Source organism: Drosophila ananassae, chromosome XR (assembly GCF_017639315.1).
Source record: "Drosophila ananassae strain 14024-0371.13 chromosome XR, ASM1763931v2, whole genome shotgun sequence".
NCBI classification, from domain to species: Eukaryota; Metazoa; Arthropoda; class Insecta; order Diptera; family Drosophilidae; genus Drosophila; species Drosophila ananassae.
This window is the reverse complement of record NC_057932.1, coordinates 7826812-7843029: the sequence shown is the minus strand read 5'-3', so window position 1 is coordinate 7843029 and position 16218 is coordinate 7826812. Positions and strand designations below refer to the sequence as shown.

Below are 16218 nucleotides of genomic sequence, written 5' to 3'. Positions count from 1 at the left end.
AATTGAAAGATTCTATTTTACTTTTTACCCGTCAATGAAGGGATATACGAAGAGGCGCCTTGCGGTAATGTCGGTTTTTTCGGCCTATAAAATAAACTTTAGATTATTCAAAATTTTAAAAGTTTGGTTGATTCTTTTGAGTCTATCTTTGTTCGAGAATCCAACCTTGTTCCTTATTAGACTCAAAAATTAAACATAAACTGCAAGGGTATATTTTTCTTATATGGGCATAAACCATATCTTACACTAACTTTCGGCTAACAATTTTTGCAATGTTTTGTTCCATAATTCAATAATAGTACGCATAGGTACTAGCTTGTCACGTAATCGGCGATCTGCAACATTTTTTAACATTTACTTCCGAATGCCATAAAGATTTCTTCATTTCAGAAAAGTAACAAGAAAAGGAAAGTTAATTTCGGGCGAAACCGAAGTTGATATACCTATACCACCACTAAGGTGGTGGTTTTTGCAATATTTTGTTCCATATATCAAACATAGTACGCATAGGTGCTTGCTTGCCACGTAATCGGCGATCTGCAACATATTTTAACTTGTACTTCCGAATGCCATGAAGATTTGTTCATTTCAGAGAAGTAACAAGAAAAGTTAATTTCGGGCCAAACAGAAGTTGATATACCTATACCACCTTTTAGGTGGTGGTTTAATTACAATATATACATCGGATAAAATATACATCGCAAATATCGGACATAGTCAGCCGGTTATAAAATATTTATTATAATTTTTAATTATTTGCTTAAATATCCCGAAAGTTTACAATATAGTTTCGTATTTTTTTAATAATATTTATACTTTTTGAGCAAAAAGTGTGTTATCTTGCTATCGTAATTACTTAAAATAAAATCCACTGATTTCGGGTGTTTGATATAATATTATAACTATTACATTGACCCGGTCACTTGGCTACGCACGTCTTTCAAATTCAAGTCAACATCGTAACGATTTGCCTGCCTTTATAACTGAGGGCGATTTTGGATTTTCTCATGATAACAGTCTGGGGTCTGATGCCGACACCGAGGGTGGAGCATCTGCATTAGATGCCGGTAACAGTCATCTTTCCGAAATGATGCCGGATGTAGCTATGGCTACGGCATCGTTGGGGCAGCTTCATTTGACAAATAGTGGATCTGGGTGTATTTCCACTAGCACACGCGCATCAATTATTAATAACGAGGTACCAGAAAGCTTGCAATTGGATTTAGGCGATGGTCCAAGCCCCCATGTCGTTGGAACTGCAACAAGTAGTATTACTATACGTAATATTCAGGTAGGCTTCCATTACCGTTTAATTAAAAATGTAAATAATGCTATTATTTTCAGCAACTGCCTCAAAATAGTTACCACCATTTTAGGCATCGTTCAAATTCACCTTTTGAAATCCTGCGACAAGGGCAGGCCTCACCTACGTTGCATCGCGAACATTCCGGAATGTTTAATTCCGGTCCTCCCAGATTTTTATAGAGGCTGCAAATTGGACCGACCAGGAAAAATTATTTAAGCATGCCTTTCCGAGTAGAATCCAATATAACTATCCGCAAAGCTTAGATAATTAAATAAAATACTTATAAATTATAATCAATTTCTTTTTATCATTGTATGTATATTGAAATATATGTGAATTTGTTAACTCGTGTTGTAAATGTGCAAATTTTTGCAAGATTAGTAAGTCTTCAGAATGAAATTTTAAATATATGTCGCAGAATAATTTAAACATTCAAATTATAACGATTATTTATTGGTACACATTTGTTTTATTTCTTTGTGGTTCCCCTTTCTTTCGTGCGAGGCAGATACATAATTCTGTCAACGTAGTCTGGCCGTGGGCATGAGTGAGACAGATAGTGTTCGTCATAACTCACCACACTGTGCGTGTGTATTGGAGGGTGAGAAGGAATTGAAAAGGGATCGACATGAATTAAAGAGGCAGTCGAGTTGTGAAATTCAATCAACATGCCACGCGCCAGAAAACGTTTCGCCGAAAGTCCGGTCAAAGACTCGGATAATGAATCCTCGTCATCAGAAGTGGGATTACCTCCGCCTCCAGCCGATGATGCAAATCTTTTGTCAATTTTGGAGATGCAAAATCGTAATTTCGCTGAGCTAATAAAACAAGTGCAGTGCTCTCAAAATGAACCAAAAGATGCCAAAAACATTGTTCTGCCAAAGTTCAACCCTGATCGTGCAGGATCAGACGCTCTCTCCTGGTGTTCAACGGTCGACTACATCTTGTCCGAAAACCAGCTAGTGGGCAGCGCTCTTGTAATGTCCCTCAGCAAATCACTGGAAGGCACCGCATCTCACTGGCTCTCGCAGACATGTTTTCCCGGCATTACGTGGACGCAGTTCCGAGAATTATTTTTGCAATATTTTTCTGGAACGGAGACTTTGGCCGCAACCGTTATGAATTTGCTAAATGCACGCCCAAACGAAGGAGAGTGCTTGTCGCTGTATGGAAGCAGAATGGTCACATCACTTATGGCCCGCTGGAAGTCACTTAGCGTCGAGCAGATTGCAGTATCCGTTACGTTGGCACATGCAGCTGGGATAGACAAACGATTGCGCCGTTTGGTTTTTACGACGGATATCAAAACCAGAAACGAGCTGCATCAGGAACTCAAAGCCTTTTCGTTCGACACTAGACAGAACCAGCATTCGAGTGACAACTTATCAGCACCCCAAGGAAAAAGAGTCAGGACTATGTCTCACATCACGTGTCATAATTGTGGCAAACCCGGACACAAGAAGGCGGAATGTCGCTTTAATAAAGAGGCAACTCAGCGTCAGCAGCCCCGTAATCAACAATTTGGAGCAAAAGATCGATCATCCGTGATCTGCTATAAATGTGGAAAAGCTGGACATGTATCTACTGTGTGCCCAGATCGTCAGGAGCGTCCGCCGATGAAGAGCAATACCATCAAAGACGTAAACATATGCACAGTACTTGAGCCCTTAGGAACGTTGCTGCAGTTTGGTGAGTCGTTCCAATTTTACTTCGACTCCGGAGCCGAATGTTCACTCATCAAAGAGACTGCATCACTGAGATTATCCGGCACTAGAATAAACAACGTAGTGACATTGAGGGGTATAGGTGGCAACTCTGTTTGCAGCACTTTACAGATATTGGCGAATGTTTTAATTTGTGAGCGTTCTTTCGAAATCTTGTTTCACGTAGTTTTAGACAATCATATCAAATACGACGCTCTGATTGGCCGGGAAATTTTGAGCCAGGGCATCGGCGTGACAATTACATCAAGCGCGCTTACTATGTTTAACGAAAAGTCTGTATTACCTGTCGTAGTCTCCGAATGCACTCCTGACCTGGCTGGTGTCGATACCGATTTACATGGACAGGATAAAGACAAACTGCTCTCAATATTACAGGGGTATTCAAATTCTTTTATAAACGGTATACCACAGAGTCGCGTGACTACGGGACAGTTAGAGATTCGCTTGATTGATCAGAATAAGACGGTTCAGAGACGCCCTTATCGATTGAGTGTGGAAGAAAAAGAAATGGTTAGACATTCCATTCAAGAGCTGTTGGAAGCAAACATAATAAGACACAGTTCCTCTCCTTTCGCGAGTCCGATGTTACTTGTCCGCAAGAAAAATGGTACAGACCGTCTGTGTGTTGATTATCGTGAGCTTAATGCCAATACCGTTTCCGACAAGTACCCATTGCCACTTATATCTGACCAGATAGCTAGGTTGAGTGGTGCTAGGTTTTTCACGTGCATTGACATGGCGAGTGGCTTCCATCAGATCCCAATACATCCAAGCTCTATTGAACGGACAGCGTTTGTAACCCCAGAAGGGCAGTATGAATACTTGGCTATGCCTTTTGGGCTTAAAAATGCGCCTTCTGTATTCCAGAGGGCCATTAATCGTGCCCTAGGCGATCTGACTCATACATATGCCATCGTTTATATGGACGATGTAATGATAGTTGCACGCACAAAGGAGGAAGCTTTCGACAGGCTAAAAATAACTCTACAAGCACTCGTCGAAGCAGGATTTTCTTTCAACATTAAAAAATGCTCCTTTCTTAAATCTTGTGTAGAATATTTGGGCTTCGAAGTTAGAGCAGGTGAAATTCGACCGAATCCTAGAAAAATACAAGCTCTTACAGATTTACCGCCTCCGCAATCTGTGACTCAACTGAGACAATTTATTGGACTGGTCTCGTATTTTCGTCAGTTTGTACCCAAGTTTTCACAGTTACTGAAACCACTCTATGCTCTAACTTCAAAAAGCATGTCATTTTCATGGGAATTAGAGCACGAGCAAATACGACAGAAGGTAATTTCAATCCTGACTAGTGAACCTGTTCTTACTATTTTCGATCCACAATTTCCTATTGAGCTTCATACAGATGCGAGTGCCGATGGCTATGGCGCAATTTTGTTGCACAAAATCGAAAACAAGCCACGAGTTATCGAATACTTTAGTAAACGGACTTCGTCAGCGGAATCGCGTTATCACTCGTATGAGTTGGAAACACTTGCAGTTTTCAATTCTATTAAGCATTTTCGCCATTACTTGCATGGTCGACATTTTATCGTTTTTACCGATTGCAATTCTCTCAAGGCATCTCGCACAAAAGCGGAACTGACTCCAAGAGTCCATAGGTGGTGGTCGTACATGCAATCTTTTGAGTTTGACATTCAGTATAGGCCAGGCGAACGAATGGCTCATGTAGATTTTCTGTCTCGAAATCCCATATCAAAAGATCGCATCCAGTCAAAAGGTACAGTGGAAAAACATATAAATTTAGCAGAGATTACTGACAAATGGTTGTTAGCTGAGCAGCAACGAGACGTAGAAACGTCGTCTATTGTTTCTAAATTGCGTAACGATGATCTTTCTGAGGATTTGGCCAAAACGTTCGAGTTAAGGGCAGGAACGCTGTATAGGAAAATTCAAAGAAACGGAAAGACTCGTTGTCTCCCTATTATCCCAAAGCCATTTAGGTGGTCAGCTGTAAACAATGTGCACGAGTCAATTATGCACCTTGGTTGGGAAAAAACCCTTGAGAAAATGTACGAATACTATTGGTTTGACAAGATGTCCAAATACGTTCGCAAATTTGTCGACAACTGTATTACATGCAGATTGTCAAAGCCCCCATCTGGTAGGGTACAAGCGGAATTGCATCCCATACCAAAGGTTAACATCCCGTGGCATACAGTCCACATCGACATCACAGGGAAGCTTAGTGGTAAAAATGAACAGAAGGAATACATAATCGTGTCAATAGACGCCTTCACGAAGTTTGTCTTTTTATCTCATACATCGAGGCTAGACACCGAGAGCTGTATTAAGGCATTAAGATCACAAATATCATTGTTCGGCGTACCCTCTCGTCTGATCGCAGATCAGGGACGTAGTTTTTCAAGCACAGCATTCCGTGATTTCTGTTCGGTTCAAAAGATAGATTTGCATCTGATCGCCACGGGTGCTAGTCGGGCCAATGGCCAAGTAGAGCGAGTTATGAGTACTCTAAAGTCCATGCTAACAGCGGTTGAGACAGGTCAGGGGTCATGGCAAGATGCTTTATGCGAAATTCAACTGGCTCTTAATTGTACGCCCAATAGAGTGACTAAGGTTAGCCCTTTAGAACTACTTATTGGCAAAGAAGCAAGGCCGTTTGGTCTCGTACCTGTTGTTGAAAATAAGAACGATGTTGATATTGATAAAGTTAGAGAAATGGCTAAGCAAAACATGGAAAAGAATGCCAATTATGATAGATTTGATTTGCTAGATTTGATAAAGATAAGGCTACTATTGTAAGACATAAAGTTGGTGATCACGTTTTGCTTAAGAACGAAGAGCGACATCAGACAAAATTAGACCCTAAGTTTAGAGGACCGTTTTTAGTAACCGAAATATTGGAAGGAGATCGGTATAAACTTAAGGCACTAACTAATAATAGAACATATAAATATTCTCACGAATTTTTGAGGCGTATGCCTGAGAAGGGGATTACCACAGAGTTGGATGATGAGTGTGATGATGAAGAAATCACAGAACTAAATGATGAAGTCAGTGATGAAGATGCCACAGATCAAGCCGGCGAGGGCTGTGATCTTGAAATAGAATAAAGACCTTTCCGGATCGGTTCCATATTTCATGACTTTCTGTAGAGGTGAGCGCCCGAGTTATGTGGTTCTCCATTTGCTGCATTAATATTGAAATTTTGGTAATGATCGGACGTCAGTTATTTGGCCGGCTTATAAACTAAACTGTGAGCTATTTGTGATGGCCGGTTTGTCTGGATATAAGCTGTGGGCTAAATTAACTTGTTGTTTGGCTGGCCAGTTTATTTTGTTAATGACTGTGTGCTAGTTGTTGGCATGATTTTTGTAAATGAAATGAAGAATATGGTCGCCTTATGAAAGAAAAGGCTGAATAATTTTAATTGTTTGAATTTAAGTTGGTGGTAATCTGAATCTCATGGCAAACGTTGTATAAGAGTAAGAAATAATTTGTTCAATTTTTATTTAAGAAGAAAAATGTATTTTTGCGAAACCTGCTTGAATTTGAATTTGTATTAAAAGGAAAATAATAATAATAATAATAAGAGAATATTTTGTAAAACCTTCATATTGTAAACTCACGAGGACGTGAGATAGGTCAGGAAGGCCGTGTCGCAGAATAATTTAAACATTCAAATTATAACGATTATTTGTTGGTACACATTTGTTTTATTTCTTTGTGGTTCCCCTTTCTTTCGTGCGAGGCAGATACATAATTCTGTCAACGTAGTCTGGCCGTGGGCATGAGTGAGACAGATAGTGTTCGTCATAACTCACCACACTGTGCGTGTGTATTGGAGGGTGAGAAGGAATTGAAAAGGGATCGACATGAATTAAAGAGGCAGTCGAGTTGTGAAATTCAATCAACATGCCACGCGCCAGAAAACGTTTCGCCGAAAGTCCGGTCAAAGACTCGGATAATGAATCCTCGTCATATATATATAATTGAAAGATTCTATTTTACTTTTTACCCGTCAATGAAGGGATATACGAAGAGGCGCCTTGCGGTAATGTCGGTTTTTTCGGCCTATAAAATAAATTTTAGATTATTCAAAATTTTAAAAGTTTGGTTGATTATTTCGAGTCTATCTTTGTTCGAGAATCCAACCTTGTTCCTTATTAGACTCAAAAATTAAACATAAACTGCAAGGGTATATTTTTCTTATATGGGCATAAACCATATCTTACACTAACTTTCGGCTCTGCTAGAACGCGCTCTTCACATCTATTCGTTTTCGGATTATTTGTGGCCTCTTTAGTTTTGTTAATAATAGTAATTATAATTTCCATATACGCGAATTGCAACTGTCATAACGATCTGGTTAAGTTGGGATGTATTGTGTAACAATGACAATTTAACAACCTAACAATTTTTGCAATGTTTTGTTCCATAATTCAATAATAGTACGCATAGGTACTAGCTTGTCACGTAATCGGCGATCTGCAACATTTTTTAACATTTACTTCCGAATGCCATAAAGATTTCTTCATTTCAGAAAAGTAACAAGAAAAGGAAAGTTAATTTCGGGCGAAACCGAAGATGATATACCTATACCACCACTAAGGTGGTGGTTTTTGCAATATTTTGTTCCATATATCAAACATAGTACGCATAGGTGCTTGCTTGCCACGTAATCGGCGATCTGCAACATATTTTAACTTGTACTTCCGAATGCCATGAAGATTTTTTTATTTCAGAGAAGTAACAAGAAAAGTTAATTTCGGGCCAAACAGAAGATGATATACCTATATCACCTTTTAGGTGGTGGTTTAATTACAATATATACATCGGATAAAATATACATCGCAAATATCGGACATAGTCAGCCGGTTCTAAAATATTTATTATAATTTTAAATTCCTAACAACATAAAAAATTACATTAAATAGCATGTAGCCTGTCTGTTTCTGCGCAAATAGTCTCTCAGTTTTGAAGCCTTTTGTTCCAGTAGAAACTTAGCACACATCCTTATTTTATTTGCAGGCAGTATATAAATCGGACCGGCCGGGATTGGTCGACTATACCGTATAGCTGCCTTTTAACTGATTGATCGGAAATGCCCTAATTTGGTGTTTTTTAGGTTAGATGGTTGAGACCTTCTATGGATTCTATTACGGGCAACCTAAGCCAAAATTTTTGAGGATCTTCAAATGTTGACGTTAGCGTTTTGTGTCAGCTGGGTGAAAGTTTTGGTACTCCGAACCCACTGGAACATGATTTACGATACTTATTGGAAACAGGTGACTTTGCAGATGAAGCACTAGTGTTTACAGCAGATGGAACAAATGATCATTTAAGACAAGACTCAGGATCCTCGGAGTATGGATTTCGTCCAAAAATCAAACTTCCTTGCCATAAAGCAATATTAAGCGCGCGGTCACCATTTTTTCGAAATTTAATTGCGCGGCGTACACGTAAAATAGATGAGTATGTAGAACGATCTTTACACGTTCCGACTCGTATTGTGTTAGACGAAACTGTTATTCCAAAAAGGTATGCACGCGTATTGCTTCAAGCTATTTATTTAGACACAGTAGATTTGACTTTGATCTTGCGTGGTGTTGGATCAAGTACAACAGCGGGTTCTCTAGGAGAAGTCCATGCTTTAACCAACACTGGCCGAGTGCGTCCAACAACTCTTGAAGAAGCTATGGAGCTATATCAAATCGGACGTTTTTTGGAACTTGATATATTGGCCCAAGGATGTGAGGATTTGATTTTAGAATGGTTATCTCTAGACACCTTACCCACCGTTTTAAGGTGGGGCTGCCAACCTTATGGTTCTGCATGGGTTTTTCGACAAGCTTGTCAATATTTGCGAGAAGAATTTTCGGCTGTTAGCGCCTCGCCAGTTCTGCATCAATTGGATAAATCCCAGTTAATACATGTATTGCACAGTAACTTTTTACAAGCGTCGGAGTTAGAAATATTGCAAGCGGTTTTAAAATGGGGCGAGCAAGAACTTATTCGACGTATGGAAGATAGAGAACCAAATTTGTTGTCACATACAGCCCATTCAGTAACACGCAAAGGTGTAAAAAAACGCGACATAAGTGATATAGAACTAAGAGAAATTCTGTCAGAACTGCTACCTTTAGTACGGATGGACCATGTCTTACCCCCTCATTGTGACGTTTTATGTCAAGCCATTCGAAGAGGTCTTGTAAGTACACCTCCATCACATATGATTGGGGATGAAAGAGAAAATCTCCGTATCAACGCCTGGATTCGTGGAGGAAAAAACCAGGGATTGTATGTAAGGCCGCGTCTATTTATGCCATATTTTGAAGAAGTAAAAACACTTTTAGAAGATCGAATGCCAACGCACAATCACGTAGAAATATTACGAATGCGCACGACTAGGCATCCTCCAAATATTCCAGACACATTGTATATGGTATCTCACTTAAATTCTGGCTCAAACAGGGGTATTGGGGCAGAAAGAAATAATGATGAACAACATTTTGGTTTTTTAGGGGGAGCAGTTGCAATACCGCCACCGGACAACCAAACGTTATTAGCTATGCGGAAGCGTGAACATAAATTGCGTCAATCACCAATGTGCCAACGTGCATTGCTGCTCCCTCTTTCGTCAAAAAATGAAATTGACCGGCAAATTAGGCTTAGAGTTGTTAGAGAGTTTAATCTTCCGGATGAAGTATCTGATATATTGGGGAACTCTCTCCAAATCAATAAAGGAAGTAATGATCCCTCTATAGAAGCAACTGTTACACCATCATCGGCCCAAAATGAGGTTAGTTTACTTGAAGATGAAAACCAGAGTCCCCCCCCTTCGCCAGCTGCTCATGGATCAGTTTCACAATACACAAACGCAGCACCTTCGTTTCTATCGACGGCTACAATGGCATCATCAGTGTCGTCTTATAATACTGATATGGTTCACCCATGTAACAACCGAAATCTTACTTTTCCAAGACATCACTCAACTGGTATTATTGGTGTAGCTAATTTTATGGCATATAATTCTGGTCCTGGAGCACAGTGCAGCTACGCACGTCTTTCAAATTCAAGTCAACATCGTAACGATTTGCCTGCCTTGATAACTGAGGGCGATTTTGGATTTTCTCATGATAACAGTCTGGGGTCTGATGCCGACACCGAGGGTGGAGCATCTGCATTAGATGCCGGTAACAGTCATCTTTCCGAAATGATGCCGGATGTAGCTATGGCTACGGCATCGTTGGGACAGCTTCATTTGACAAATAGTGGATCTGGGTGTATTTCCACTAGCACACGCGCATCAATTATTAATAACGAGGTACCAGAAAGCTTGCAATTGGATTTAGGCGATGGTCCAAGCCCCCATGTCGTTGGAACTGCAACAAGTAGTATTACTATAAGTAATATTCAGGTAGGCTTCCATTACCGTTTAATTAAAAATGTAAATAATGCTATTATTTTCAGCAACTGCCTCAAAATAGTTACCACCATTTTAGGCATCGTTCAAATTCACCTTTTGAAATCCTGCGACAAGGGCAGGCCTCACCTACGTTGCATCGCGAACATTCCGGAATGTTTAATTCCGGTCCCCCCAGATTTTTATAGAGGCTGCAAATTGGACCGACCAGGAAAAATTATTTAAGCATGCCTTTCCGAGTAGAATCCAATATAACTATCCGCAAAGCTTAGATAATTAAATAAAATACTTATAAATTATAATCAATTTCTTTTTATCATTGTATGTATATTGAAATATATGTGAATTTGTTAACTCGTGTTGTAAATGTGCAAATTTTTGCAAGATTAGTAAGTCTTCAGAATGAAATTTTAAATATATATATAATTGAAAGATTCTATTTTACTTTTTACCCGTCAATGAAGGGATATACGAAGAGGCGCCTTGCGGTAATGTCGGTTTTTTCGGCCTATAAAATAAATTTTAGATTATTCAAAATTTTAAAAGTTTGGTTGATTCTTTTGAGTCTATCTTTGTTCGAGAATCCAACCTTGTTCCTTATTAGACTCAAAAATTAAACATAAACTGCAAGGGTATATTTTTCTTATATGGGCATAAACCATATCTTACACTAACTTTCGGCTAACAATTTTTGAACGGTTTTGTTCCATAATTCAATAATAGTACGCATAGGTACTAGCTTGTCACGTAATCGGCGATCTGCAACATTTTTTAACATTTACTTCCGAATGCCATAAAGATTTCTTCATTTCAGAAAAGTAACAAGGAAAGGAAAGTTAATTTCGGGCGAAACCGAAGTTGATATACCTATACCACCATTAAGGTGGTGGTTTTTGCAATATTTTGTTTCATATATCAAACATAGTACGCATAGGTGCTTGCTTGCCACGTAATCGGCGATCTGCAACATATTTTAACTTGTACTTCCGAATGCCATGAAGATTTTTTTATTTCAGAGAAGTAACAAGAAAAGTTAATTTCGGGCCAAACAGAAGTTGAGATACCTATATCACCTTTTAGGTGGTGGTTTAATTACAATATATACATCGGATAAAATATACATCGCAAATATCGGACATAGTCAGCCGGTTCTAAAATATTTATTATAATTTTAAATTCCTAATAACATAAAAAATTACAATAAATAGCATGTAGCCTGTCTGTTTCTGCGCAAATAGTCTCTCAGTTTTGAAGCCTTTTGTTCCAGTAGAAACTTAGCACACATCCTTATTTTATTTGCAGGCAGTATATAAATCGGACCGGCCGGGATTGGTCGACTATACCGTATGCCTTTTAACTGATTGATCGGAAATGCCCTAATTTGGTGTTTTTTAGGTTAGATGGTTGAGACCTTCTATGGATTCTATTACGGGCAACCTAAGCCAAAATTTTTGAGGATCTTCAAATGTTGACGTTAGCGTTTTGTGTCAGCTGGGTGAAAGTTTTGGTACTCCGAACCCACTGGAACATGATTTACGATACTTATTGGAAACAGGTGACTATGCAGATGAAGCACTAGTGTTTACAGCAGATGGAACAAATGATCATTTAAGACAAGACTCAGGATCCTCGGAGTATGGATTTCGTCCAAAAATCAAACTTCCTTGCCATAAAGCAATATTAAGCGCGCGGTCACCATTTTTTCGAAATTTAATTGCGCGGCGTACACGTAAAATAGATGAGTATGTAGAACGATCTTTACACGTTCCGACTCGTATTGTGTTAGACGAAACTGTTATTCCAAAAAGGTATGCACGCGTATTGCTTCAAGCTATTTATTTAGACACAGTAGATTTGACTTTGATCTTGCGTGGTGTTGGATCAAGTACAACAGCGGGTTCTCTAGGAGAAGTCCATGCTTTAACCAACACTGGCCGAGTGCGTCCAACAACTCTTGAAGAAGCTATGGAGCTATATCAAATCGGACTATATCAAATTTTTGGAACTTGATATATTGGCCCAAGGATGTGAGGATTTGATTTTAGAATGATTATCTCTAGACACCTTACCCACCGTTTTAAGGTGGGGCTGCCAACCTTATGGTTCTGCATGGGTTTTTCGACAAGCTTGTCAATATTTGCGAGAAGAATTTTCGGCTGTTAGCGCCTCGCCAGTTCTGCATCAATTGGATAAATCCCAGTTAATACATGTATTGCACAGTAACTTTTTACAAGCGTCGGAGTTAGAAATATTGCAAGCGGTTTTAAAATGGGGCGAGCAAGAACTTATTCGACGTATGGAAGATAGAGAACCAAATTTGTTGTCACATACAGCCCATTCAGTAACACGCAAAGGTGTAAAAAAACGCGACATAAGTGATATAGAACTAAGAGAAATTCTGCAGAACTGCTACCTTTAGTACGGATGGACCATGTCTTACCCCCTCATTGTGACGTTTTATGTCAAGCCATTCGAAGAGGTCTTGTAAGTACACCTCCATCACATATGATTGGGGATGAAAGAGAAAATCTCCGTATCAACGCCTGGATTCGTGGAGGAAAAAACCAGGGATTGTATGTAAGGCCGCGTCTATTTATGCCATATTTTGAAGAAGTAAAAACACTTTTAGAAGATCGAATGCCAACGCACAATCACGTAGAAATATTACGAATGCGCACGACTAGGCATCCTCCAAATATTCCAGACACATTGTATATGGTATCTCACTTAAATTCTGGCTCAAACAGGGGTATTGGGGCAGAAAGAAATAATGATGAACAACATTTTGGTTTTTTAGGGGGAGCAGTTGCAATACCGCCACCGGACAACCAAACGTTATTAGCTACGCGGAAGCGTGAACATAAATTGCGTCAATCACCAATGTGCCAACGTGCATTGCTGCTCCCTCTTTCGTCAAAAAATGAAATTGACCGGCAAATTAGGCTTAGAGTTGTTAGAGAGTTTAATCTTCCGGATGAAGTATCTGATATATTGGGGAACTCTCTCCAAATCAATAAAGGAAGTAATGATCTCTCTATAGAAGCAACTGTTACACCATCATCGGCCCAAAATGAGGTTAGTTTACTTGAAGATGAAAACCAGAGTCCCCCCCCTTCGCACAAACGCAGCACCTTCGTTTCTATCGACGGCTACAATGGCATCATCAGTGTCGTCTTATAATACTGATATGGTTCACCCATGTAACAACCGAAATCTTACTTTTCCAAGACATCACTCAACTGGTATTATTGGTGTAGCTAATTTTATGGCATATAATTCTGGTCCTGGAGCACAGTGCAGCTACGCACGTCTTTCAAATTCAAGTCAACATCGTAACGATTTGCCTGCCTTGATAACTGAGGGCGATTTTGGATTTTCTCATGATAACAGTATGGGGTCTGATGCCGACACCGAGGGTGGAGCATCTGCATTAGATGCCGGTAACAGTCATCTTTCCGAAATGATGCCGGATGTAGCTATGGCTACGGCATCGTTGGGACAGCTTCATTTGACAAATAGTGGATCTGGGTGTATTTCCACTAGCACACGCGCATCAATTATTAATAACGAGGTACCAGAAAGCTTGCAATAGGATTTAGGCGATGGTCCAAGCCCCCATGTCGTTGGAACTGCAACAAGTAGTATTACTATACGTAATATTCAGGTAGGCTTCCATTACCGTTTAATTAAAAATGTAAATAATGCTATTATTTTCAGCAACTGCCTCAAAATAGTTACCACCATTTTAGGCATCGTTCAAATTCACCTTTTGAAATCCTGCGACAAGGGCAGGCCTCACCTACGTTGCATCGCGAACATTCCGGAATGTTTAATTCCGGTCCTCCCAGATTTTTATAGAGGCTGCAAATTGGACCGACCAGGAAAAATTATTTAAGCATGCCTTTCCGAGTAGAATCCAATATAACTATCCGCAAAGCTTAGATAATTAAATAAAATACTTATAAATTATAATCAATTTCTTTTTATCATTGTATGTATATTGAAATATATGTGAATTTGTTAACTCGTGTTGTAAATGTGCAAATTTTTGCAAGATTAGTAAGTCTTCAGAATGAAATTTTAAATATATATATAATTGAAAGATTCTATTTTACTTTTTACCCGTCAATGAAGGGATATACGAAGAGGCGCCTTGCGGTAATGTCGGTTTTTTCGGCCTATAAAATAAATTTTAGATTATTCAAAATTTTAAAAGTTTGGTTGATTCTTTTGAGTCTATCTTTGTTCGAGAATCCAACCTTGTTCCTTATTAGACTCAAAAATTAAACATAAACTGCAAGGGTATATTTTTCTTATATGGGCATAAACCATATCTTACACTAACTTTCGGCTAACAATTTTTGCAATGTGTTGTTCCATAATTCAATAATAGTACGCATAGGTACTAGCTTGTCACGTAATCGGCGATCTGCAACATTTTTTAACATTTACTTCCGAATGCCATAAAGATTTCTTCATTTCAAAAAAGTAACAAGAAAAGGAAAGTTAATTTCGGGCGAAACCGAAGTTGATATACCTATACCACCACTAAGGTGGTGGTTTTTGCAATATTTTTTTCCATATATCAAACATAGTACGCATAGGTGCTTGCTTGCCACGTAATCGGCGATCTGCAACATATTTTAACTTGTACCTCCGAATGCCATGAAGATTTGTTCATTTCAGAGAAGTAACAAGAAAAGTTAATTTCGGGCCAAACAGAAGTTGATATACCTATACCACCTTTTAGGTGGTGGTTTAATTACAATATATACATCGGATAAAATATACATCGCAAATATCGGACATAGTCAGCCGGTTATAAAATATTTATTATAATTTTTAATTATTTGCTTAAATATCCCGAAAGTTTACAATATAGTTTCGTATTTTTTTAATAATATTTATATTTTTTGAGCAAAAAGTGTGTTATCTTGCTATCGTAATTACTTAAAATAAAATCCACTGATTTCGGGTGTTTGATATAATATTATAACTATTACATTGACCCGGTCACTTGGCTACGCACGTCTTTCAAATTCAAGTCAACATCGTAACGATTTGCCTGCCTTGATAACTGAGGGCGATTTTGGATTTTCTCATGATAACAGTCTGGGGTCTGATGCCGACACCGAGGGTGGAGCATCTGCATTAGATGCCGGTAACAGTCATCTTTCCGAAATGATGCCGGATGTAGCTATGGCTACGGCATCGTTGGGGCAGCTTCATTTGACAAATAGTGGATCTGGGTGTATTTCCACTAGCACACGCGCATCAATTATTAATAACGAGGTACCAGAAAGCTTGCAATTGGATTTAGGCGATGGTCCAAGCCCCCATGTCGTTGGAACTGCAACAAGTAGTATTACTATACGTAATATTCAGGTAGGCTTCCATTACCGTTTAATTAAAAATGTAAATAATGCTATTATTTTCAGCAACTGCCTCAAAATAGTTACCACCATTTTAGGCATCGTTCAAATTCACCTTTTGAAATCCTGCGACAAGGGCAGGCCTCACCTACGTTGCATCGCGAACATTCCGGAATGTTTAATTCCGGTCCTCCCAGATTTTTATAGAGGCTGCAAATTGGACCGACCAGGAAAAATTATTTAAGCATGCCTTTCCGAGTAGAATCCAATATAACTATCCGCAAAGCTTAGATAATTAAATAAAATACTTATAAATTATAATCAATTTCTTTTTATCATTGTATGTATATTGAAATATATGTGAATTTGTTAACTCGTGTTGTAAATGTGAAAATTTTTGCAAGATTA

General features: G+C 38.9%; 2 protein-coding genes and 1 pseudogene across 3 annotated transcripts in view; all 3 read left to right on the top strand.

Annotated features, from left to right (window-relative positions):
• The window catches only part of LOC6502484 (BTB/POZ domain-containing protein 7), a 31995-nt gene extending 30331 nt beyond the window's left edge, over nucleotides 1-1664 (top strand). Inside the window, exons 5-6 of one of the 2 annotated variants that reach the window (XM_032455999.2) lie at nucleotides 945-1291; nucleotides 1345-1664. In XM_032455999.2, the coding sequence (XP_032311890.1) occupies nucleotides 945-1291; nucleotides 1345-1485 (488 nt within the window). In that variant the 3' untranslated portion in view covers nucleotides 1486-1664. The remainder of the gene's footprint in view (nucleotides 1-944; nucleotides 1292-1344) is intronic. The other variant, XM_032456001.2, reaches the window with a different exon arrangement.
• A 6132-nt stretch (nucleotides 1665-7796) lies between these two features.
• Nucleotides 7797-10805, top strand: LOC116656448 (BTB/POZ domain-containing protein 7-like). Its single transcript, XM_032456065.1, has 3 exons — nucleotides 7797-7821; nucleotides 8202-10432; nucleotides 10486-10805. Exons 1-3 carry the CDS (start codon nucleotides 7797-7799, stop codon nucleotides 10624-10626), a joined length of 2397 nt encoding a protein of 798 aa, XP_032311956.1. The 3' UTR covers nucleotides 10627-10805.
• Nucleotides 10806-13508: 2703 nt separating this feature from the next.
• On the top strand, nucleotides 13509-14475 carry LOC116656447 (annotated as a pseudogene).
• The last annotated feature ends 1743 nt before the right edge of the window (nucleotides 14476-16218 follow it).

Bases quoted from the DNA above. Each gene is read 5' to 3' on its own strand.
- LOC116656448 (XM_032456065.1), top strand. From the start codon at position 7,797: ATGATATACCTATATCACCTTTTAG. The intron at 7,822-8,201 runs GTGGTGGTTTAA...AAAATTTTTGAG, and splicing joins ATACCTATATCACCTTTTAG to GATCTTCAAATGTTGACGTT. The intron at 10,433-10,485 runs GTAGGCTTCCAT...TATTATTTTCAG, and splicing joins TTACTATAAGTAATATTCAG to CAACTGCCTCAAAATAGTTA.